This window comes from Staurois parvus, unplaced genomic scaffold (genome assembly GCF_062004578.1).
Source record: "Staurois parvus isolate SC_StPar_1 unplaced genomic scaffold, SC_StPar_1.0 ptg000246l, whole genome shotgun sequence".
Taxonomy (NCBI): domain Eukaryota; kingdom Metazoa; phylum Chordata; class Amphibia; order Anura; family Ranidae; genus Staurois; species Staurois parvus.
In genome coordinates, this window is record NW_028318042.1 from 684,705 (window position 1) to 709,956 (window position 25,252).

The 25,252-nt window shown below is 43.3% G+C and overlaps 1 protein-coding gene across 1 annotated transcript in view; it reads right to left on the bottom strand.

The window, feature by feature from the left end:
* ASIC4 (acid sensing ion channel subunit family member 4) overlaps positions 1-25,252 on the bottom strand; it is a 464,132-nt gene that overhangs the window by 14,698 nt on the left and 424,182 nt on the right. Inside the window, exons 4-7 of the mRNA XM_089680599.1 lie at positions 20,510-20,669; positions 15,043-15,099; positions 11,817-11,970; positions 3,127-3,218 (exon numbers count right to left, since the gene is read on the bottom strand). Of these exons, the coding sequence (XP_089536725.1) occupies positions 3,127-3,218; positions 11,817-11,970; positions 15,043-15,099; positions 20,510-20,669 (463 nt within the window). The remainder of the gene's footprint in view (positions 1-3,126; positions 3,219-11,816; positions 11,971-15,042; positions 15,100-20,509; positions 20,670-25,252) is intronic.

The window sequence follows — 25,252 nt, forward strand, 5'->3', positions numbered from 1 at the left end:
CTGTCTTTTTGTTCTCCACCAGGGGCGGACTGACAACTTATGGGGCCCCTGGGCAATAGGGGATCATGGGGCCCCTGTGTCCTTGCCCAAACTCAAAAAAGCCTATGTAAAAGGTACCAGGGGCATCTCATGGGGTCCCCTATTGACCCCGGGCCCTCGGGCAGTGCCCGAGTTTCCAAATGGTCAGTCCGCCCCTGTTCTCCACTACAGTTTGTATCGAGCTTCCCTGGCTTCGTGTTAGAGCTGCACAGCCTTTGATCGGTCCTGGACGAATTCCCATACTCTCCAATAGTATTGGTCCATCGGCTCCCTACTGATCTGGGTCCCTGAGCGCAGGAGGTGTTGCATTTGTGTTTACCAACTCTGGAGTGCAGGTGCGGAAGCAACGTCACATGGGTTGTCCTGCGGGCGTAGCTCCATGTATCGGAGCTTCCATCTCCTTTCTCAGGCCAAGCAGGAAGATTCATCAGTAGGACAGACATCAGTGTTCTTATGGAGACATTCCTGTGATATGTTTACGCAGTGAGTTGCTAATTGCATTTTTAAAAAAGTGGATGTTTTTAATGCTACACTTAGTTGGTGCCCTCTCTCTTTTCCTTTTTGGAACTAGAATCAGACAAAATAAACAGATTTCAAATAAGAGGCACCAAGTTATGCATGCATGGTTAGAAGGGATGCTTTAAAGGTATTAAAAAAATGTGGTGCGCGTAGCACGCCTCTGCCTGTGAGCAAATAAAGCTTGGAGGGGCGCTAGAGGACGCTGTATGGGAGAGCTCTGTGTACATTGTCAGTGCTTGCTTACAGCACAGCTCTGCTGTATGTCCCTACTGCCAGGAACTGACCCCTCAAATCAGGGACTATCCCCTGCAAATGGGGACAAATGGTGACTTGAATTAACACATTTTTACATAACTTGCATTAGATAGGAAATTTGAATGAATTGACTAGCAATGCACTGAAATGTCCAACAAAAGGGATATGTACCATTTTTGGCGATTCTGTTGTGCGGCAACACGTGACCTTAGTGTGTCGGGGTGCCATTCAAAATTACTATCAGTGTAATGCGCTAATGTATAATAACGCATGTAGCAGTAACACACCACAGAGGAAACCAATGGGAACCCAACCTTGTTTTCTAATATCCACAAAGACACTGGGGAGGGGGGGGGGAGGTTATTTATTAAAACTGGAGAGTGAAAAATCTGGTGCAACTCTGCAGAGAAACCAATCAGCTTCCAGGTTTTATTGTCAAAGTTTAGGCAGCTCAGCTCTGGAAGGTTTTACCCCTTAATGATCAGGCTATTTGTTGCTATACGGCACTGCGCTACTTTAACTGAAAATTGCACGGTCATGCAACACTGTACCTAAATTACATTTATGTCATTGTTTTCACACAAATAGAGTTTTCTTTTGGTAGTATGTGATCACCACTGGGTTTTTTTTAATTTTAATTAAAAATAAACAAAAAAAAAACCCAATATTTTTTACTTTCTGCTATAAAACATATGCAATAAAAAATGTTCCAAAAAATTATTTTTCATAAATTTAGGCCAAAATTTATTTTGCTACTTTTTTTTATTAAAAAAAAACCCCCAATCAGTGTATATTTATTGGTTTACGTGAAAGTTATAGCGTTTTCAAACTATACTGGAATTTTTGTTTATTTACTTTTTTTATACTAGTAATGGCAATGATCAGCGACTGACAATGACACTTTGTGGGCACTGACTAACTGACACTGCTATCACCAGTGACACTAATACAGTGATCTGTGATAAAAAATATACACTGTCACTGTATTAATGACACTGGCTGGGAAGGGGTTAACATCTGGGGAAATAAAGGGGTTGCCTAGAAAGGGTTAACCACTTTTCTGCCAAAAAAAAAAAGACAGACAATTTTGAAAAAAAAACCCCAATATTTTTTACTTTTTGCTATAAAACATATCTAGTAAAAAAAAATCAAAAAATCAAATTTCGTCATAAATTTAGGCCAAAATGTATTCTGCTCCATGTCTTTGCTAAAAAAAATGCCGATCTGTGTAAATTAATTTGTTTAGTTATGAAAGTTATAGCGTTTACAAATGGCGGTATATATACTGGTATTTTTTTGTATACTAGTAATGGTAGCGATCAGCGACTTATAGTGGGACTGCGGGACTGTGCCGGGAATTCTGACACTGGGGGGAACTGATAAACTGACAACCCCAGTGACACTAATACAGTGATCAGTGCTAATAAAAAGCACCGATACTGTACTAATGACACTGGGCAGGAAAGGGGTTAACATCTGGGGTGATCAAAGGGTTAACTGTGTGTGTTTTGCTAGGGAGGCATGCTATGCAGAATAATACAAACAGCATGCTGGTGCTGACCAGGGAGAGATCTGTGTTGTTTACATACAGACCTCTCCCACTTCAGTGATAATCGGTGATCACCGGTGCCTGGTGATTGACAGCTGTAGCCGCCAATGGCGGTGTGGGTAGGGCGTACGCGCTCCCTACCTGGAAATACAAAATCACGTATATATACACATGACTTTGCACAGCCCTGCCGCCCTGTAGCAGTAGTTGTGCTATAGGGCGGTGGTGAAGCAGTTAATGTGTTGACTGTGTGGTGCTTTAAGTAAGGGATGTGCTGGTTTTTAATCCCTGCTGTACAGGGAGACAAAAACCGGCTCCCTCCCATCCTCTCTTGTCACTCGCTCCTCGCATCGACGGGTCCTGGCCATAAATCATTGTGATCTGCATGTGATGGAGCCAGTGACAGCACAGGGAGGTTGGCGGGCACACATGTGCCCCCTGCCCAGAAATGCACAATCATATATATATATATATATACTGTATATACACACATGTGATTCTGCGCAGCCAGCCTGCACTGTAGCGGAAAAACTACAGTGCTTGATTGGCAAGTGGTTCATTGAACAAGGTGAAGTTAGAAGTTGATTGGTTACCATGCACAGCTGCACCAGATTCTGAGTGCTCCAGTTTTAGTAAATCTCCCCCTTGGACTCTTGTTTTTAAAGGGCAACACCTCCACGTTTCTTGACATAGGACCCACTGTCACCTTTTCACAGGGGACCTAGCTATTGCAGGTTATATAGAACCTTGAGGGCTCCACTCACCGAGCAGACTGGCCAGGTCATACGCTTTCTTCTGCTCTATGGTTCCATAGTTCAGAGCTTCAAAGAAGATATCCAGGACTAGGAAGTTGTCTCTGCCAGGAAAAAGAGTGTGATCAGTTTGTACTGCTGCGACAGGTAATAATTGTTCACACACATGCGCAAACTATGCACCTGGATGAAGAGATCATTAAAGCTGGACTCTGGGATAAATAAATTGTCTAAATCCATTCATCCTGTGTATTCTTCTAAAATATTAATAAGAAGAAACAGCAGTGAGCGCTAATCCTGAAAGCGGCTAGGCACTCTAAGCAACCAATAACACTTAAAAGCAATAACATAAAATAGTGCAGCGCTGAAAATAGTGACAAAATGACAAAAAAGTAGTCCACTAAAAGTCTATGACATATAAACGTATCCAGTGTCAGATGTGGATTCAGAATAGGTGATCCGTGTGGAAATGGCTGGAAAACGCACTCACCAGAAGTAAGACACATAAACGCAGTGTGTATGTAAAACTCAAGGATCTTCAATCCAGAGGGAAGTAAAGCTGATCCGGTTACAGGAATGGTGAATCCCTCCTCCGCAGGTGCAGCAACCGATCTTCCTTAACACGATTAGATGTAGAATTCCAAGACCAAGGTTCTGCAAGCAAAAGCTCCTCAAGGGAGTTTTAGGGAAGGACACCCATAGTGAAGTAGGTAATAAAAGGCAGCTTTATTCACAATAATGATATCCAATTCAAAGCAGGCAGGTATCATACAGATGTGTCAGCAAGACAACTAACCCTGATACTTTGAATAGTGGCCGCCGGGCCTCCACGTGGCACCGGCGGCGTAGCGTCTCGACGTCCAGGCTCCTCCTTACGCGTTACGTGCGCACGCACATCTTCAGAGGTATGGAACCATTGACGTGTGGACGCGAATGGGCGCATATATATAGGCATAATGACGCATGCGCAGTAGCGTGTACGCAATGCGCAAAACCCAAGGCGCATGCGCGTGGCTCCGTCTTCCATTGTAATGGAGCTCGGAGACGCAGGGTGGAAGGGCGAAATGCCCTATTGTTGACAGATAAATGTCAAACAGAAGTCAAGTCCAACAACGGTGTAAAATACACCTAATTAAAACAATCCGATAAGGATCTATGTAAAATATGCAAAGAGGCGCGATAGCGCCAATATGTTGAACTATTCCCAATTAGATAATATCTAGGTAAATGTATACATGCGTCATTATAACATAAAATTAATCAACATTCAGTGAAGACATCATATACATAAAAATAAAAGAAGAAGTTCCTAAAACATAAAATAAAATAACAATGAGAAGGCTGCAGAACTAAATCTGCACTAACCTGAGTAAAAAATGCAAATCATTAAGAGATCATGAAAAGTGCTAAGGTGGGAGCGCATGTGAAACGGTCAAGCCATGCGTCCATAACCATGCGTCTAAAACATGGAAAAATGGGGTGAAATTACATCATCCATTGGCAATAAAGCAGTTAAGATCTAGATCTATATTGAGCCCCGCTGGGTGGGAAGTCCCCAATTCGAAAATATGCTTAGTCTCCAGCTGGGAAACTGCTCTCACTTTGTGTGTGCCTCTCCAGTGAGGGGTGACTGAGTCGATCCCCACAAACTTGAGTGATGTGGGATCTCTATGGTGAAAACGTCTATAATGTAGAGATAGAGAATGGTCTCTATAACCTTTTCTGATATTGGCAATGTGTTCCCGAAGGCGATCTCTGAGCCTCCTGGTGGTCCGGCCAATATATTGCTTGGAGCACGGGCATTCAAGTAGGTATACTACAAATTTGCTGTCACAACTAATAAATTTGTCTATTTCGTATGTCTTGTGTGTTTGACTGGAATTGTAGGAAAAGATTTTCTTCTTTCTAATTCCATTGCACTTACAAGCAATGCACCTATTACAGGGGTAAAAACCCTTCATGTTAAATAATGTGAGTGGTTGGGCAGGGGGGTTAATAATATTAGGAGATATTTTATCTCTGAGAGTGGCTGGTCTCCGAAAAATTACTTCAGGTGTCTCAGGAAGTATGTCCTTCAGAACTGGATCTGATTTTAATATATTCCAATTCCTCCTGATGATATGTTTAACCGCTCTATGTTGGACAGAGAAGGTAGTGATGAACGGACAAAAAATGTCATTCATTTTCTTGGAATTGGTACCCAGGAGTTCCTCCTGGTTAATCTGGGTAATATCTAAGATGGTGTTATCAATCGATACCCCATTGTAGCCCTTCTCCAAAAAACGTTTTTTCAAAATGTCGGCTTGTACCTGAAAGTCTGAGGTATTAGTACAATTCCTTCTCAATCTTAGCAATTGTCCTTTAGGGATGTTAGCAAGCCAGCTGGGGTGGTGGCAACTGTCCAAAGGAATATAACTATTCCGATCGGACGACTTGAAAAATGTTTTGGTGATAATTTTATTATCTACCCTCATCAAGGTGAGGTCTAAAAAGCTAACTTCTTCGTGACTGAAGTTGTAAGTGAGTCTAATGTTTTGATTGTTGTAATTCAGGGTTGTGAAGAAGTTATTTAGTGATTGTGTATCCCCATTCCACAACAAGAGAATATCATCAATGTATCTCCTATAGAAGGCCAATTCTGGCCAGTCCCTGGAATATATAATCTCTTCCTCCCAAAAGGACATAAATAAATTGGCGAGACTGGGGGCGAATTTCGCCCCCATAGCCACACCCTTTATTTGTAAATAATATCTGCCATCAAACCACATGTAGTTCTTAACCATTGCAAATTCAAGTAGTTCTAAGATGAAATCTATATGGGTGGAACTGAGAGGGCTCTGCTGTCTTAGGTAGCATTCTGCAGCTCGCATTCCATCTGCATGGTTAATGTTACTGTACAGTGATTCAACGTCTGCCGTAACCAATATAGTAGATGGAGTGATGACTGCGTCTTTAATGGCATTTAGGACCTGTTTAGTGTCCTTGAGATATGAGGGGGTGTGGACTACTAGCGGCTGTAAGTAATGGTCTATATATTGCCCGATCTTGGAGCAAAGGGAATTGATCCCGCTGACAATTGGCCTTCCTGGGGGTCTCAGAGGGTCCTTATGAATCTTTGGTAAGATATATAGGATTGGTATCTTAGGTGCCTTGGGACAGAGAAAGTCCCTTTCTTTTTTGTCAATAATATCTCTCTCAAAGCCTGTCTTAATGATAGTTTTCAGAGCATTCTTAAAACTACACAGTCAAAACACACAAGACATACGAAATAGACAAATTTATTAGTTGTGACAGCAAATTTGTAGTATACCTACTTGAATGCCCGTGCTCCAAGCAATATATTGGCCGGACCACCAGGAGGCTCAGAGATCGCCTTCGGGAACACATTGCCAATATCAGAAAAGGTTATAGAGACCATTCTCTATCTCTACATTATAGACGTTTTCACCATAGAGATCCCACATCACTCAAGTTTGTGGGGATCGACTCAGTCACCCCTCACTGGAGAGGCACACACAAAGTGAGAGCAGTTTCCCAGCTGGAGACTAAGCATATTTTCGAATTGGGGACTTCCCACCCAGCGGGGCTCAATATAGATCTAGATCTTAACTGCTTTATTGCCAATGGATGATGTAATTTCACCCCATTTTTCCATGTTTTAGACGCATGGTTATGGACGCATGGCTTGACCGTTTCACATGCGCTCCCACCTTAGCACTTTTCATGATCTCTTAATGATTTGCATTTTTTACTCAGGTTGGTGCAGATTTAGTTCTGCAGCCTTCTCATTGTTATTTTATTTTATGTTTTAGGAACTTCTTCTTTTATTTTTATGTATATGATGTCTTCACTGAATGTTGATTAATTTTATGTTATAATGACGCATGTATACATTTACCTAGATATTATCTAATTGGGAATAGTTCAACATATTGGCGCTATCGCGCCTCTTTGCATATTTTACATAGATCCTTATCGGATTGTTTTAATTAGGTGTATTTTACACCGTTGTTGGACTTGACTTCTGTTTGACATTTATCTGTCAACAATAGGGCATTTCGCCCTTCCACCCTGCGTCTCCGAGCTCCATTACAATGGAAGACGGAGCCACGCGCATGCGCCTTGGGTTTTGCGCATTGCGTACACGCTACTGCGCATGCGTCATTATGCCTATATATATGCGCCCATTCGCGTCCACACGTCAATGGTTCCATACCTCTGAAGATGTGCGTGCGCACGTAACGCGTAAGGAGGAGCCTGGACGTCGAGACGCTACGCCGCCGGTGCCACGTGGAGGCCCGGCGGCCACTATTCAAAGTATCAGGGTTAGTTGTCTTGCTGACACATCTGTATGATACCTGCCTGCTTTGAATTGGATATCATTATTGTGAATAAAGCTGCCTTTTATTACCTACTTCACTATGGGTGTCCTTCCCTAAAACTCCCTTGAGGAGCTTTTGCTTGCAGAACCTTGGTCTTGGAATTCTACATCTAATCGTGTTAAGGAAGATCGGTTGCTGCACCTGCGGAGGAGGGATTCACCATTCCTGTAACCGGATCAGCTTTACTTCCCTCTGGATTGAAGATCCTTGAGTTTTACATACACACTGCGTTTATGTGTCTTACTTCTGGTGAGTGCGTTTTCCAGCCATTTCCACACGGATCACCTATTCTGAATCCACATCTGACACTGGATACGTTTATATGTCATAGACTTTTAGTGGACTACTTTTTTGTCATTTTGTCACTATTTTCAGCGCTGCACTATTTTATGTTCTTCTAAAATATTGGTGGGCTTTGTGCATTTCTTCCAAATCTGTGCAGTAATCTGGTCTGAGACTTTCCTTCGTGTAATAAGACCGCTCACTGTTGTTCTCTCTGCTAGTGTCGGGTGACTGGTCTTGTTTCCGCCTCCTCCTGTAGTTTTGCACAGGCCCCTCCCACAGCTCTGCTCTCTGCACAGACTATGTAAAGAACAGCGATGATGTCGCTGCTACTTTTACAAGGTAGTATCTGGGCTTAGCAAAGGCATTTCGTGCACACAAAGTGGATTTATATTCTTTACTGAGGAATATTAGAAACCTTTTAGTGCTGCTCCAAGCCCTAGTTTTAATATGCTGCCCACTGGAGCTCAGGAATGGGGGTGCTGGCATCCTTTCACTCATTCATATCAATGTGTGTTGGAAATGTTGGACGCCGGTCGCCCAGCCTGGTACATAGAAGTGTGAATAATGGCCCCAGCCAACACCTCTCCACTGGCCACGCCCTCTGAGGCATTTTACCCCCACCCATTGGTGCTTAGTCATAGAGCACCTATGAGTAAGCCCCTGGGGGGCGTAGCAAATGAGTCAGGGGGCGTGACCAGTGGAGGAAGGCTGGCTGAGGCCATTATTTACACTTCTATGTAACCAGGCTGGGCGAGGGGCGTCCAACATTTCCTACACACATTGATAGGAATGAGTGAAAGGATGCCAGCACCCCCATTCCTGAGCTCCAGTGGGCAGCATATTAAAGCTAGGGCAAGGAGCAGCACTAAAAAGGTACACTTCTATGTACCGGGCTGGGTGAGCGGCGTTCAATGTTTTTTACACACGTACTGAGGAATATATGTAAAATTTTTGCTCTAAAGAATGTGTATTTTTAATATGATGAACTCAAATCTACAAAAAAATTGTTTTTCTTCATTTCTCAATGGCAGAGCTGTTTAGGCCTCCAGCTAAACCCTTCTAAAAATGTTGTCTGGAGTTCTGAAGTTGGTAGACAACATAGTTGGGTTGATTTAAAGAAAAAAGAAAAAAGAGAGATTGTTCACTTAGCAACATCAGCGTTCACTTTGCAAACTGAATGCTCACTGAGCTGTATTCATTTCAAACAACCAATCACGTGTTTACAAATAATCTTTTTTGTTTTCTTTGTAATTTTCATGATTGGTTTCTGGATTCTCATGATTCATATGATTGGTTTTTTAGCATGAACACTGGATCACCTGTCTTACGATATTTCACTTTGCAAAGTGCATATTCATTTCACAAAGGAAAAGTGATAGCCAATACTTGTAAATCAATCCTAATGTGTCACTGTAAAAAAAAAAAAATCACAGCCTTACTATATATATATATATATTATTATTTCAGGTACTTATATAGCGCTGTCAATTTATGCAGCGCTTTACATATACATATATTGTACATTCACATCAGTCCCTAATCCTCAAGAAGAATACAATCTAAAGTTCCTAACTCACATTCATACATATAAAGTGGGGCAAAAAATATTTAGTCAGCCACCAATTGTGCAAGTTCTCCCACTTAAAAAGATGAGAGAGGCCTGTACTTGGCATCATAGGTAGACCTCAACTATGAGAGACAAAATGAGAAAAAAAATCCAGACAATCACATTGGCTGATTTGGAAACCTGGTGCAGGTCTACAATTTTGTTTCTGGTGTCCTTCGACAGCTCTTTGGTCTTCACCATAGTGGAGTTTGGAGTGTGACTGTTTGAGGTTGTGGACAGGTGTCTTTTATACTGATAACAAGTTCAAACAGGTGCCATTGATACAGGTAATGAGTGCAGGACAGAAGGACAGAGGAGCCTCTTAAAGAAGAAGGTACAGGTCTGTGAGAGCCAGAAATCTTGCTTGTTTGTAGGTGACAAAATACTTATTTTCCACCATAATTTGCAAATAAATTCTTTCCAAATCAGCCAATGTGATTGTCTGGATTTTTTTCCTCATTTTGTCTCTCATAGTTGAGGTCTACCTATGATGCCAATTACAGGCCTCTCTCATCTTTTTAAGTGGGAGAACTTGTACAATTGGTGGCTGACTAAATACTTTTTTGCCCTACTGTACATACTAGGGCCAATTTAGATAGGAGCCAATTAACCTACCAGCATGTCTTTGGAGTGTGGGAGGAAAATGGAGTACCCAGAGGAAACTCACGCAGCCACAGGGAGAACATGCAAACTCCAGGCAGGTGGTGCCAGGGTTGGGATTCAAACCAGCGACCCGAGTAGTGCCAGGTGGAAGTGCTAACCATTTAGCCACTGTGCTACCCCAAATATATATATATAAATGTATTTATTTATTTTGGTTTACATTTCTCTTTTTTTCCCAGACAAAATTGTCTTTTTGATTGCTTTTGGAACACCAATTGCTGATCCATATTAATATATAGGCAATGAGGTAGATTTATTAAAACTAGAGCACTCAGAATCTGGTGCAGCTGTGAATGGGAGCCAATCAGCTTCTAACTTCAGCTTGTTCAATAAAGTTTTGAAAATAAAACCTGAAGCTGATTGGCTTCTATGCACAGCTGCACCAGGTTTTGCACCATGTAGCTTTAGTGAATAACCCCCAATGTCTTCCTTATCACACTCACTTTGGATATCCTGCTGTCTTGTGAGATTTTGCGCCCTCATAGGTGCAATGAATGAACTCAGATGATAGTAAACTAAGGGGGTTATTTACTAACAGTGCATGGTGCAAAATCTGGTGCAGTTCTACAGTACATAGAAAACCAATCAGCTTCCAGTTATTTTGTCAAAGCTTGATTGAACAAGCTGAAGTTAGAAGCTGATTGGCTCCCATGCACAGGTGCACCAGATTCCGAGTGCTCCAATTTTAGTAAATCTGCCTCATTGCCTATATATTAATATGGATCCGCAATTGGTGTTGCAAAAAAAAAGACAACAATTCTGTCTGGGAAAAAAAGAAAAATGTAAACCATTTTTTAGTATCTGTTTACCTAAAATAATCAATTTATATATATATATATATATTAGTAAATCTTCTCTAATGCAGCCATACAAGGGTCCAATTCCGAACGGATTTTCTGTAGAAAATCTGAAATTTCGTGCATTTTGTAATCCGATGGTACCACCACTGATTCCTAAAATTCGACCAACCAAGCCTTTAATTTTATCTCATGTTGCTACAGAAAAGAATTCTCATGGCTAAGAATTTTCTTTTCTTTCCAGGTCACAGCTCACGCTCATTTCTTTTTCGATTATATTTCTCAACGATTCTCCCATTACTGATTAGAAATTAGTTTGTTTTTAAAAAAAGTTCAAATACGCCTGATCACTCAAATTCCATGGCCTTTGCTGTGGCCAGCTAATGGTGTGAAATCTGAACGAAAATTCTTAGAAAAGATTTTCGAAAGAAAATTCTTTCAGAATGCGACTTATGTATGGCCGGTTTAAGTAGTCTTTTTCGGACTGTAGTATACACTGCAGTGGCGGACTGACCATTTGGAAACTCGGGCACTGTCCGAGGACCCGGGGTCAGTAGGGGGCCCCATGAGATGCCCCTGGTACCTTTTTCATAGGCTTTTTTGAGTTTGGGCAAGGACACAGGGGCCCCATGATCCCCTATTGCCCGGGGGCCCCATGAGTTGTCAGTCCGCCCCTGATACAGTGTTTCTACTCTGAATTTTATTGGCTATTGATTGATTTGACTTGTTTTTGAGACTGCCCTTAAAAGTGACCCTGTCACTAAAAGGTCAACGTTAAGGGGAGCCAGGTATTTCACCCACCCTGGAGTATCAGATCCCTGTAGTGGCCAGAAATCTGCTACTTGGCATATTTTTAAGCTGCGGGCCACTGTAAAGGTAAATATCCTTTTCTTTTTAAAGGATGACTTTAGTTTGATGTAGGATCTAGGGCTAAAATTTGAAGTTGAGTTGAATGGGTTGGACTCTTACCGGATATACGTCTCATTCCTGTTGTATTTTTTGGCCAGGTAGCGAGCGGATCCTTTGTTGGGGATTCGAACCATGGAGATCTCTTTGTTGTAACGGGTTAGGTTACAAGGTGTGGGGCAAAGACATCTGTCACTGGTATCTTCCACCGTGGAATCTGCAAAGGGAAGAGGGAACCACTAAGTAGATGGTGAGATAAAGACAGTGCCTACAGATCCCATGGCATGGGTTTCTGAGGACTGCCAAAAATGCAACATGCCGGGGGCTAACCAAACGTAACAACCATCATCCAATTTAATAAAAAATACCCATAAACTGGTTGCCCACCAAAAGGTACACTAGTATTTTAAACAATCAAACACCACCGGTCTGGAACCCGGACTCCCTCCAACAGATTTCAGGTCCACCGCCGTGTCAGTTCCCTCTCTGGTAACCAAGGTCCCGCATATAGCCTCCTCTCAGTGGTCCTAGAAGTGTTAGCTCCTTCTTACTTCCCTCCTTTCTTCTGTATCAAGGAAAACACCACCGGTCTGTAACCCGGACTCCCTCCAACGGATTTCAGGTCCACCGCCGTGTCAGTTCCCTCTCTGGTAACCAAGGTCCCGCATATAGCCTCCTCTCAGTGGTCCTAGAAGTGTTAGCTTCTACTTACTTCCCTCCTTTCTTCTGTATCAAGGAAAACACCACTGGTCTGTAACCCGGACTCCCTCCAACGGATTTCAGGTCCACCGCCGTGTTAGTTCCCTCTCTGGTAACCAAGGTCCCGCATATAGCCTCCTCTCAGTGGTCCTAGAAGTGTTAGCTTCTACTTACTTCCCTCCTTTCTTCTGTATCAAGGAAAACACCACCGGTCTGTAACCCGGACTCCCTCCAACGGATTTCAGGTCCACCGCCGTGTTAGTTCCCTCTCTGGTAACCAAGGTCCCGCATATAGCCTCCTCTCAGTGGTCCTAGAAGTGTTAGCTCCTACTTACTTCCCTCCTTTCTTCTGTATCAAGGAAAACACCACCGGTCGGGTCCACCGCCATGTCAGTTCCCTCTCTGGTAACCAAGGTCCCGCATATAGCCTCCTCTCAGTGGTCCTAGAAGTGTTAGCTCCTACTTACTTCCCTCCTTTCTCCTGTATCAAGGAATACGCACCCACTCAGTACACCCTCACTTACAACAGAAGGGGGGAGGACGCGCACACATATGATGTCACCATGAAACCTCCTATTGGTCTGTCGTGTTTGCACCTCCACCATTTGAACTTTCTATAGATTGAATACTTTATTTTTTCACATTTTAGGACATGTTAATTATAATTTTTGGGGTTTGTTTTTTTGTTTATGTTAGTGGGTGGATTATCCACTGTTGTTATATATATGTTTGTGGATATACGGAAAGTGTGAAGTATTGCTTCACTTATTTTCACGCTTATTTAGAACCCCCATTTGGGGTTACATATCACGTCTATAGGCATTTAGCCTATTTTTGTGGTGTTCACCCATCCCCAGTAGGGGGTCACTATTGTGTATATAGTGATTGTTAGTGATTTACAGACGTTGAGCCTGATTTTTTCTTTCTTTCATAATTACCACATTTTGTGGTTTCACGGATTCACTTTATTTATCCCATATTGGGATCACTGGCATTGCTTACATTCACAGTTATTTTGAGTTTATCAAAAAAGAAAGAAAAAGCGCCAAAAATGTATTTAAATAAATACAAAAACCGCAGCAAACCTAAAACCTCAATCAAGGTGAATAATACAAACAAAAAAATAGGAATGCGTTGTGAATTACTAAATATACATCTATAATCAAAAGTCCACATAAATAAAGTCACTTCAAAATTAGTGCACAAAATTATTTTTTTCAAAATCACTTCAAAAATTGGTGCAAAAAATATATATTTTGTATAATTGTGCTCATAATCCACCACCAGAAGAAATAAATAAACTCACCAGAGCTTTTTGCTGATTAATTAAAACCAGCAAAAACGCTGTTGCTCTGGGAGCAGTGAAGTATCCAAGTGGCAAAATCAATACTCTGTATTGAAGAGGGATATCCGAGATTGGGAGCAATACTCTGCAACTGAAGCATCAAACCAGCACCTGGGAACCTTTTATTAAATGTATCCTCCAGTCATAGTCAAGGAGCCACACTCGGGAATAAAGAAAGAGGATGATGGTGCAGCGAGTTTAAAACATTATATTTAATCAAAGGTAAGTAAAACACTCACAAATAAGGTGTCACGCCGACACCAGCATGATAGGCAGTCAGCAATACCATCAGATTGCAATCAGCGAGCAAACCCGCTTACCACGGATACCTCCGCTAGACAGCAGGGAACGTCCTGACGTCACGACATCCAGGCTCCGCCTTACGCGTTTCGTCACGTCATTTGATTCCTCTTTCTTTTTTTGTAGGTTTACCACAAGGAGTGTTTTCACTGATTCACTTTGTTTCCATCACACTAGTTTATCCAGGACATGTAAAGTTTACATGCGTTTATGTCACTATATTTATTTACTGGTGTTGTCGTTCAGGAGTTCTCAGTTTCACAGCATTTAATATATGTGTATTAATATTGTTTATATTAGTGGATTGTCCTACTTAGGAGAGGGGGTGGAGAGGTTGTGGGGTTTATGCCTCATTTGACTTAGTTATCTATTATTGTTTTTTAAGGGGATATTGTTCACCTATTTACTGTATATTACATATCGGGGCTCACATATAGTTTATTATTAGCACAGCACCACATTTTACAATTTGGGTTGACCATTTTTTTTGGTATGTGGTTAGGTGTTAGCAGCTTTAGTCACAGGTTCACCTAAGCGCAGGAGGACTTTGAATATTACACTAGTATTTTATATGGATCAATCAAAAAATACAATCTTTAATAGTCCAAAATTAGAGAACAGCAACCTATGACATCACAATTCTACAACCCCTCCATGCAGCATGAAAATAGTAATAAAGGGGAATGATGACTATGATAGGCCTCTGTACTGCCCATACATTCCCGGTATGTTGGCATCTTTCAAATAAATCGTTCTTGGCAATTTGCTAATACGGTGAATGTTTCAGAATTAAGCATTATAATAATTTCTCAAAACAGCAATCTGCAGCTTAGCCCTGCAAATATTTCATGTTTTAAGACACAAGTCGATCATTACCATCTGCTTTATTAGAATAATTAAACGTTTGTGTCTTACAGGACATATAAACAGGAGATTCGTTCGTACCTAGTGTGTTGTCAGCACAGTCAATGTAGTCCTTGGGAGAACAGACGGTTTCATTTCCTATAAAAATATGATGAAATAACTATTAGACAGAAATTAGAGCTAAAGATTTAAAGTGTTACTAAATCCACAACAGTACAATCAGTCTGTATATGCAGTAAAGCATGCTTGTTATACTCACTCTGGAACCTAAGGGGTTAATCCTCTGCATTGTGTAAACAGGATGTTTGATCCTGTCTTCTCTGATCCTCTTCCTTCACTGTCCCCTAAATATCTCCTGATAGAACAGAGGTTTGGAGTCACTCTGCACATGCTCAGTTTAGTGTGTATTGCTAGAGAGAGTTTTTTTTCTCTCGGGAGAGTGCATGTGATCAGCACAGGGACAATCAGCACTGTCCAGACAGAGCTCAGGGGGGCTGCTGCCTCATAGGGGAGAATTAAAACTCCACCTACAAGCTTTAACCAGTGCTCTGCTGGACACTGATAGAAGTCACAAGACTGCTATATACTGCTGATGAGAAAAGGTATTTATCAGTTTATATTTACTAAAATAATTGCACTTCAATCTTGTGTGTACTGTGGGAGACCAGATATAGTGAATGCAGGTTCTGGGAAGACCACATATAGTAAATGCAGGGTCCGGGGAGAGCGGATATAGTGAATGCAGGGTCCGGGGAGACTAGATATAGTGAATGCAGGTTCTTGGGAGACCAGATATAATGAATGCAGGGTCCAGAGAGATCAGATATAGTGGATGCAGGGTCCGGGGAGACCAGATATAGTGAATGCAGGGTCCGGGCGGACCAGATGTAGTGAATGCAGGGTCCGGGGAGACCGGATATAGTGAATGCCGGGTCCGGGGAGACCGGATATAGTGAATGCAGGGTTCGGGGAGACCAGATATAGTGAATGCAGGGTCCGGGGAGACCAGATATAGTGAATGCAGGGTCCGGGGAGACCGGATATAGTGAATGCCGGGTCCGGGGAGACCAGATATAGTGAATGCAGGGTCCGGGGAGACCAGATATAATGAATGCAGGTTCTTGGGAGACCAAATATAGTGAATGCAGGGTCCGGGGAGACCAGATATAGTGAATGCAGGGTCCGGGGAGACCAGATATAGTGAATGCAGGTTCTTGGGAGACCAAATATAGTGAATGCAGGGTCCGGGGAGACCAGATATAGTGAATGCAGGGTCCGGGGAGACCAGATATAGTGAATACAGGGTCCGGGGAGACCGGATATAGTGAATGGAGGGTCCGGGGAGACCAGATATAGTGAATGCAGGTTCTTGGGAGACCAGATATAGTGAATGCAGGGTCCGGGGAGACCAGATGTAGTGAATGCAGGGTCCGGGGAGACCAGATATAGTGAATGCAGGTTCTTGGGAGACCAGATATAGTGAATGCAGGTTCTTGGGAGACCAGATATAGTGAATGCAGGGTCCGGGGAGACCGGATATAGTGAATGCAGGGTCCGGGGAGATCAGATATAGTGAATGCAGGGTCCGGGGAGACCAGATATAGTGAATGCAGGGTCCGGGGAGACCAGATATAGTGAATGCAGGGTCCGGGGAGACCGGATATAGTGAATGCCGGGTCCGGGGAGACCAGATATAGTGAATGCAGGGTCCGGGGAGACCAGATATAGTGAATGCAGGTTCTTGGGAGACCAAATATAGTGAATGCAGGGTCCGGGGAGACCAGATATAGTGAATGCAGGGTCCGGGGAGACCAGATATAGTGAATGCAGGTTCTTGGGAGACCAAATATAGTGAATGCAGGGTCCGGGGAGACCAGATATAGTGAATGCAGGGTCCGGGGAGACCAGATATAGTGAATACAGGGTCCGGGGAGACCGGATATAGTGAATGGAGGGTCCGGGGAGACCAGATATAGTGAATGCAGGTTCTTGGGAGACCAGATATAGTGAATGCAGGGTCCGGGGAGACCAGATGTAGTGAATGCAGGGTCCGGGGAGACCAGATATAGTGAATGCAGGTTCTTGGGAGACCAGATATAGTGAATGCAGGTTCTTGGGAGACCAGATATAGTGAATGCAGGGTCCGGGGAGACCGGATATAGTGAATGCAGGGTCCGGGGAGATCAGATATAGTGAATGCAGGGTCCGGGGAGACCAGATATAGTGAATGCAGGGTCCGGGGAGACCAGATATAGTGAATGCAGGGTCTGGGGTTTAGTAATTTATTTCAGAACTTCAATTCAAAAAGTGAAACTCATATACTATATAGATTCATTACACACAGAGTGATATATTTCTTTCTTTTAATTTTGATGATTATGGCTTACAGCTGGTGAAAACCCAAAATTCAGTATCTCAGAAAATGAGAATATTGTGAAAAAGTTCAATATTATAGACTTATGGTGTCACACTCTGATCAGCTAATTAACTGAAAACACCTGTAAAGGTTTCCTGAGATCAATAAAAAAAGGATTTTTAATACAGAAATGTTGGCTTACTGAAAAGTATGTCCATGCACAGTATAGTATGCACTCAATCCTTTGGCATGAATTACTGCATCAATGCGGCGTGGCATGGAGGCGATCAGCCTGTGGCACTGCTGAGGTGTTAATGGAAGCCCAGGCTGCTTTGATAGCGGCCTTCGGCTCATCTGCATTTCTGGGTCTGGTGTCTCTCATCTTCTTCTTGGCAATACCCCACAGATTCTCTATGGGGTTTAGGTCAGGTGAGTTTGCTGGACAATCAAGCACAGAGATACCATGATCATTAAACCAGGTATTGGTATTTTGGCAGTGTGGGTGGTGCGAAGTCCTGCTGGAAAATGAAATCATATCTCCATAAAGTCGGTCAGCAGAAGGAAGCATGAAGTGCTCTACAATTTCCTGGTAGATGGCTGCGCTGACTTTGAACTTGATAAAACACAGTGGACCAACACCAGCAGATGACATGGCTCCCCAAATCATCACTGACCCTGGAAACTTCACACTGGACCTCATGCAACTTGGATTCTGTGCCTCTCCACTCTTCCTCCAGACTCTGGGACCTTGATTTCCAAATGGAATGCAAAATTTGCTTTGGACCACTGAGCAACAATCCAGTCCTTTTTCTCCTTAGCCGAGGTAAGATGCCTCTGAAGGTGTCTCTGGTTCAGTAGTGGCTTGACACAAGGAATACGACAGTTGTAGAACATGTCCTGAATACGTCTGTGTGTGGTGGCTCTTAAAGCACTGATACCAGCTATTGCCCACTCCTTGGGAATCTCCCCCAAATTCTTGAATGGCCTTTGCTTCACAATCCTCTCAAGGCTGCGGTTATCCCTGTTTCTTGTGCACCTTTTTCTACCAAACTTTTTCCTTCCACTCAACTTTCCATTAATATGCTTCGATACAGCACTCTGTGAACAGCCAGCTTCTTTAGCAATGACTTTTTGTGACTTATCCTCCTTGTGGAAGGTGTCAATGACTGTCTTCTGGACAACTGTCAAGTCAGCAGTCTTCCCCATGATTGTGTAACCTACTGAACCAGACCGAGAGACCATTTAAGGGCTCAGGAAACCTTTACAGGTGTTTTGAGTTAATTAGCTGATCAGAGTGTGACACCATAAGTCTACAATATTCAACTTTTTCACAATATCCTAGCCACTATCAAAGCAACCTGGGTTTCCATTAACACCTCAGCAGTGCCACAGGCTGATCGCCTCCATGCCACGCCACATTGATGCAGTAAGTCTTGCAAAAGGAGCCCCGACCAAGTACTGAGTACATACTATACTGTGCATGGATATACTTTTCAGTAAGCCAACATTTCTGTATTAAAAATCCTTTTTTTATTGATCTCAGGAAACCTTTACAGGTGTTTTGAGTTAATTAGCTGATCAGAGTGAGACACCATAAGTCTATAATATTGAACTTTTTCACAATATTCTCATTTTCTGAGATACTGAATTTTGGGTTTTCACTAGCTGTAAGCCATAATCCTAAAAATTAAAAGAAAGAAATGCTTGAAATATAGCACTCTGTGTGTAATGAATCTATATAGTATATGAGTTTCACTTTTTGAATTGAATTACTGAAATAAATTACTAAACCCAGGACCCTGCATTCACTATATCTGGTCTCCCCGAACCCTGCATTCACTATATCTGGTCTCCCCGGACCCTGCATTCACTATATCTGGTCTCCCCGGACCCTGCATTCACTATATCTGGTCTCCCCGGACCCTGCATTCACTATATCTGGTCTCCCCGGACCCTGCATTCACTATATCTGGTCTCCCAGTACCCTCCATTCACTATATCTGGTCTCCCAGTACCCTCCATTCACTATATCTGGTCTCCCCGGACCCTGCATTCACTATATCTGGTCTCCCCGGACCCTGCATTCACTATCTCTGGTCTCCCCGAACCCTGTATTCAGTATATCTGGTCTCCCCGGACCCTGCATTCACTATATCTGGTCTCCCTGAACCCTGCATTCAGTATATCTGGTCTCCCAGTACCCTCTATTCACTATATCTGGTCTCCCAGTACCCTCCATTCACTATATCTTGTCTCCCCGGACCCTGTATTCACTATATCTGGTCTCCCCGGACCCTGCATTCACTATATCTGGTCTCCCAAGATCCCGCATTCACTATATCTGGTCTCCCAAGATCCCGCATTCACTATATCTGGTCTCCCAGGACCCTCCATTCACTATATCTGGTCTCCCGAGGAGAGGAGGATCCTGGCTGCTCTGTGCAAAACCACTGCACACAGCAGGTAAGTATAGACGTGTTTGTTATTTATGTTAGACCCCCTCAACAACAATACAGCTCCTGAAACAAAATACCCCCAGCAACAATAGACCCCCCAGGCAACAATAGACTCCCTCAGCAACAATACAGCCCCTGAAACAAAATACCCTCCAGCAACAATAGGTCCCCCAAGCAACAATAGACACTCACCTGCAACAATAGACTCCCACCAGCAACAATAGATCTCACAGCAGATAGCACCAATAGACCCTCAAGCAGCCAGTAGCACTAGACCCCTCAATCCACATTAGATCCCGCCTAGCAACAACTGACCCCCCCAGCAACAATATATCCCCCACTAGGAAACATAGACCCCCTGCAACAATAGAGCCCCCGCAGCAAATACATATCCCCCAGCAACAAGCATTAATAGGCTCTCCAACGCAGCCCATCACCCCTTGCCATTACATACATTCAGTGCTGGAGGTAGAACTGCGTTTCCCCTCGTTCCTGCAGAAAAAAATAATACCTAATAATACCTAATTACTAATGCTAAATGGATAAAAATAAATCTAAACCTGATTACCTAATTGGGCATCACCTGGGGTAATGTTCTCAGGCTGCCTTGTGACAGGGATTGGTAATAAGGATGGTATTATATCCTAATAAAGGTCATCCTGTCCTTGATGAACAAACATTACAACCCGCATGCCCAACCAAACACCATAGAGGGTCCCCACTCCACTCCCAGTACCTGGCATATGCACCATACGGCAGTCGCACTTCCTCACCACCGCTTCCTTCTCACACTGCAGCCGACAGGCGGAGATGCTGTACGTACTGTAACCGGGCAGGAATTTCTCTCCTGGAACGGGGGCTCTGCAGTTACCCCAGGGCTGGGGCAGGTAGGTCAGCTGGGATGCAAAATGCAAATTTGTGTCATTAAGTGGTTATTACATCTCCTTTACTACTTTATATATTAAAGAGCAACACAGGCTAAAATCTAAAAACACTTGTTAGTTCTCTTGTGCACACCTTCAAAAGTCATAATTTAATTTAAATGTAAAGTACCATATTTTTTACTCCATAAGATGCACCTGACCATAAAACTAGATTTTAGAGGAGGAAAACAAGAAAAAAAATATTCTGAACCAATGGACTGCAGACACAGTACAGAAGATGACCAGAGACTGCGGACATAGTACAGGAGATGACCAGAGACTGCGGACACAGTACAGGGAATGACCAGAGACTGCGGACATAGTACAGGAGATGACCAGAGACTGCGGACATAGTACAGGGGATGACCAGAGACTGCGGACATAGTACAGGAGATGACCAGAGACTGCGGACACGGTAGAGGAGATGACCAGAGACTGCAGACACAGTGCAGGAGATGTCCAGAGACTGCGGACACAGAACAGGAGATGACCAGAGACTGCGGACACAGTACAGGAGATGTCCAGAGACTGTGGACATAGTACAGGAGATGACCAGAGACTGCGGAAATAGTACAGGAGATGACCAGAGACTGCGGACACAGTACAGGGGATGACCAGAGACTGCGGACACAGTACAGGAGATGTCCAGAGACTGCGGAAATAGTACAGGAGATGACCAGAGACTGAAGACCTTTGGGGAGCGAGGGAGGGGGGGGGAATGGGTACCCAAATTTGACAGGTACCCGCTCCCACTTACGCGGAGTTGACCTCCCCGTAGTCTTGTGGTACAAGTGACAGGTCCCAGAAGACTACGGGGCCATTCACAAAGCGCAGCGCTTCTCGTGCATGCGCAGTGGGCACCCGGCTGTCACAGCCGGGTGCCCATACTGAAGATGCCGGCGCCAGGGAGAGAAGACGGCCGGTGAAAGCAGGACACAGCTGGACTGAGGAACAGCTAGAACCGAGGAACAGGTTCTTCTGCACAGTAGAACCGAGCAGCCGACCTGGTATTATCACGGTGGCGGCGGGAATTCCTGGCCGGCCACTTCATATTCACTCCATAAGACACACAGACATTTTCCCCCATTTTTTTGGGGGGGAAAAAGTGCGTCTTATGCAGCGAAAAATATGGTATATGGTAAATCCAAAAACAGAAATGTAATATATTGCAGCTTATCAGTCCTTAGGTGTGAGGCTGCATTCGTTTTCTTTTTATAATCCCTTTTTCCCTTTTTTTTCTTGATGATCCGGCCAGTAACACACTTCTTTTCCTAGGGTGGCTGCACTCACTTCTCCAATTTATCTATGGAGCAGGGGTGGACTGACCATTTGGAAACTTGGGCACTGCCCGAGGGCCCGGGGTCAGTAGGGGGCCCCATGAGATGCCTCTGGTATCTTTTTCATAGGCTTTTTTGAGTTTGGGCAAGGACACAGGGGCCCCATGATCCCCTATTGCCTGGGGGCCCCATGAGTTGTCAGTCTGCCCCTTTGAACAGCAGCATTGCCACTCTGTGGAAAGGGTAGTGTCAGAAGGACTAGTAGATTTAGACAGTCTTTACAAAATGAAGCCCATCTCCAGCTAACTTAAAGACGAAGTCTGCGGTGATTGGCAGACGAAACGCGTCAACGTATTGACGTCACTACGCTCGGCGTCTTCACTGGGTGCGGCGCCCACGAGGCGGGAAGGAACGGCGGTGTCACAGCTCCCTGCTAGGAAGGCCCTTGACCCTCTGAGAACTACCATAAGGCTACTATTGCAGCGGCTCGCAAACGGCAATCCTTCAGGGAAATATATCTTCCACCGGTGGCAAGTTATGTAAGCTTATGGCTGCTGAGATTTAATAGAGCATACATGGTGTTAAAAGGGCATGCTATATGGGCCTAACGTTACCCTGTATATTCGGGGAATTTTTTGGAAATCCTCTTTGGAGGACAATTCACACATATATATATATATATATACGCTATCCTATCTAGGCACTGTGCTGTGACAAAGCCATATCCTCATAAAACCGCAATAACCTTCTCAAATTGAGCAATTTTTGGAAACCCTGTATTGGGTATATAGACTCAGGTATACACGGCCTGCTATATGCTACATACACATTATATGTGCTTGGAATCTATGTACTGTGACTACCTGGCTCCTCACCCCCATATGCACCTTTGAAAAAGCATCAAGGACCTGATCCTATTTCAAGTCGACAGAAGTCTTCTTGATCTTCATTGATGGTAATATACTCACTCTGTGTGTGTTCTGTTTTCAGGGCGACCTGATGCTCATGATTCATATATTTATTACCCTTTTCCATATATATCCTCAGAATCATTTGGTACTGTGGACTTTGTTTCACTTGGGGTGGCTATCCAGGAAGTCCCCACACTTAAGAAGCGGGCCTGCTAATCCCATTTTTGTGAAGGTAATAGTAGTATCTATTGACCATTATATAGGGAGGCCTGGTGAATTCTGGAGGTGATTTGGTTTTCATATCTCTATATATATACCATGTATTTTTGTGTTCCAGCTTTTACATACCAGGAGGTCCCTGACATATATTGGGAACACATCTGCTGAATACATGGTTCATTTGAATACAAGTTGAAAACCCATGGAAACCCAGGATAATCATCTCACCATTATATAACTCTGCCTTCTATGGTACTCTATTTGCTAAGACGACCCTAAACTGAAGACGCCAAGTGCTTTTTAACATGATTTTATATTTTTCACATGTACACCGTGCTCATGTTTAACCTCCTTATGATCTATGTGATCAAATAAAGTATTGTTTGAAATTCTTTTGAATTTATATTACTCCGCGTGGATCACTTAGTAACCTTCTTTTTTAGGTAGGGGTGTTCTTGTCACACTACCATATTGCTTAGTATGTACCTTTTGGGTTTATGGATCCACACTTATACAAGTGAGTCGGAGATATGCTAATGACACTAGTTATTCGTGTCATTGTGGGTGGCTTGTTTTTGCTCTATTGTTGTAACTTAAAGAAGAGCTTCAGTCTTGTTTTGAAAAATTAAAAGTCAGCAGCTACAAAAACTGTAGCTGTTGACTTTTAATAAAGAGACGTTCACCTGTCCCAGGATCCAGCTCTGTGCTCACCCAAGCTGGTCTCTTCAGCACTCTTCGGTCCCTGGGTCCGGCATATTAACTGTGGGCAGCCGGCTTTGAATGCTTCTGGCTTCACAGTCAGCTGCCCACTGCACATGTGCGAGCCATGCTGCGCTTTGTAAAAAGTTCTGCAGCCTTCTGGGACCTGTGATGTGTCCCAGAGGACTGCGGAGAGGGAGGGGGGGAGGAGAACGTCCACTTGGAGGGAGCAGGTACCTGTCAAAACCAGGTATCTGCTCCCCTACCCCTCATAAAAGTGGCAAACATATCGGGGAGGACGAATGGAACTTCCCCTTTTGGGTGAAGGTCTGCCTTAAAGTACCAGTTCTGTAACCCAATGGACAGGAAGCAAGGGCACTTGGGTGGGTTACAGGAGAAAAGAGGTCAAAGTGGGTGTCACCCAAGAGCACAGAGGAGGCGGAGCAGTGACACAGACATTGAAAAGTGTCATCCACTTGCAGAGCAGTAAGAGGGAAATCACAGGAATACGTGTTACTTTACAAATCTCTTACCAGGTTCCTCAGCGCCTATAACTTTATTTAAATCACGTAGCCAGAGCCGCTCTTTAAGTCAAATTAATTGATCGAGTTATTTATCTTTGTAAAATACTAGACATGCTTTGTTTGCTGCTCGTGCTGTCTAGCTACTTTCCCAGGGCAGTAAAGTTCATGGCACCAAGAGTGTATTTAACATCTTGGCAAATAAATGAATTTCTGCCTAGGGTGATATTGATTGTTTATGGTAAACATATCAATAAGTTCCTTATTTGTCCGCAATTGTTCAGTCTCCACTAAATGAAAAGGTTCTATTTATAAAAGACAGGCAGATCCAGTCCCATCCACAGGATTTAGTATCCAGCTGGCAAAGGGTGGCCAAGAGCTAAAGGTTAAGAATGCAAATCAAGAACTTGAAAAATCTTCAGTGCATCCAAATTCCAAATATGGATATTATTACATACATGGTGTTCCAAATTATTATGAAAATTCTATTTAAGTGTCACAAAGATTAAATATTTTGTTTTTCAGTTTAACTCATGGATGGCATTGTGTGCCCGGGCTCTTTTGATCACTGAAAACAATCTCAGACACCTGTGATAATTATATTGGCCGATGAGCCCAATTTAAGGAAAAACTACTAAAGGAGGGTGTTCCACATTATTAAGCAGAGCACCATTTTCAAGCAATATGGGGAAGAAAAAGGATCTCTCTGCTGCCGAAAAGAGTGAAATAGTTCAATGCCTTGGACGAGGTATGAAAACATTAGATATTTCATGAAAACTTAAGCGTGATCATCGCACTATTAAGAGATTTGTGGCTGATTCAGAGCACAGACGGGTTCGTGCAGATAAAGGCACATTGAGGAAGATTTCTGCCAGATCCATGCATTGGATCAAGAGAGCAGCTGCTAAAATACCATTACATAACAGCAA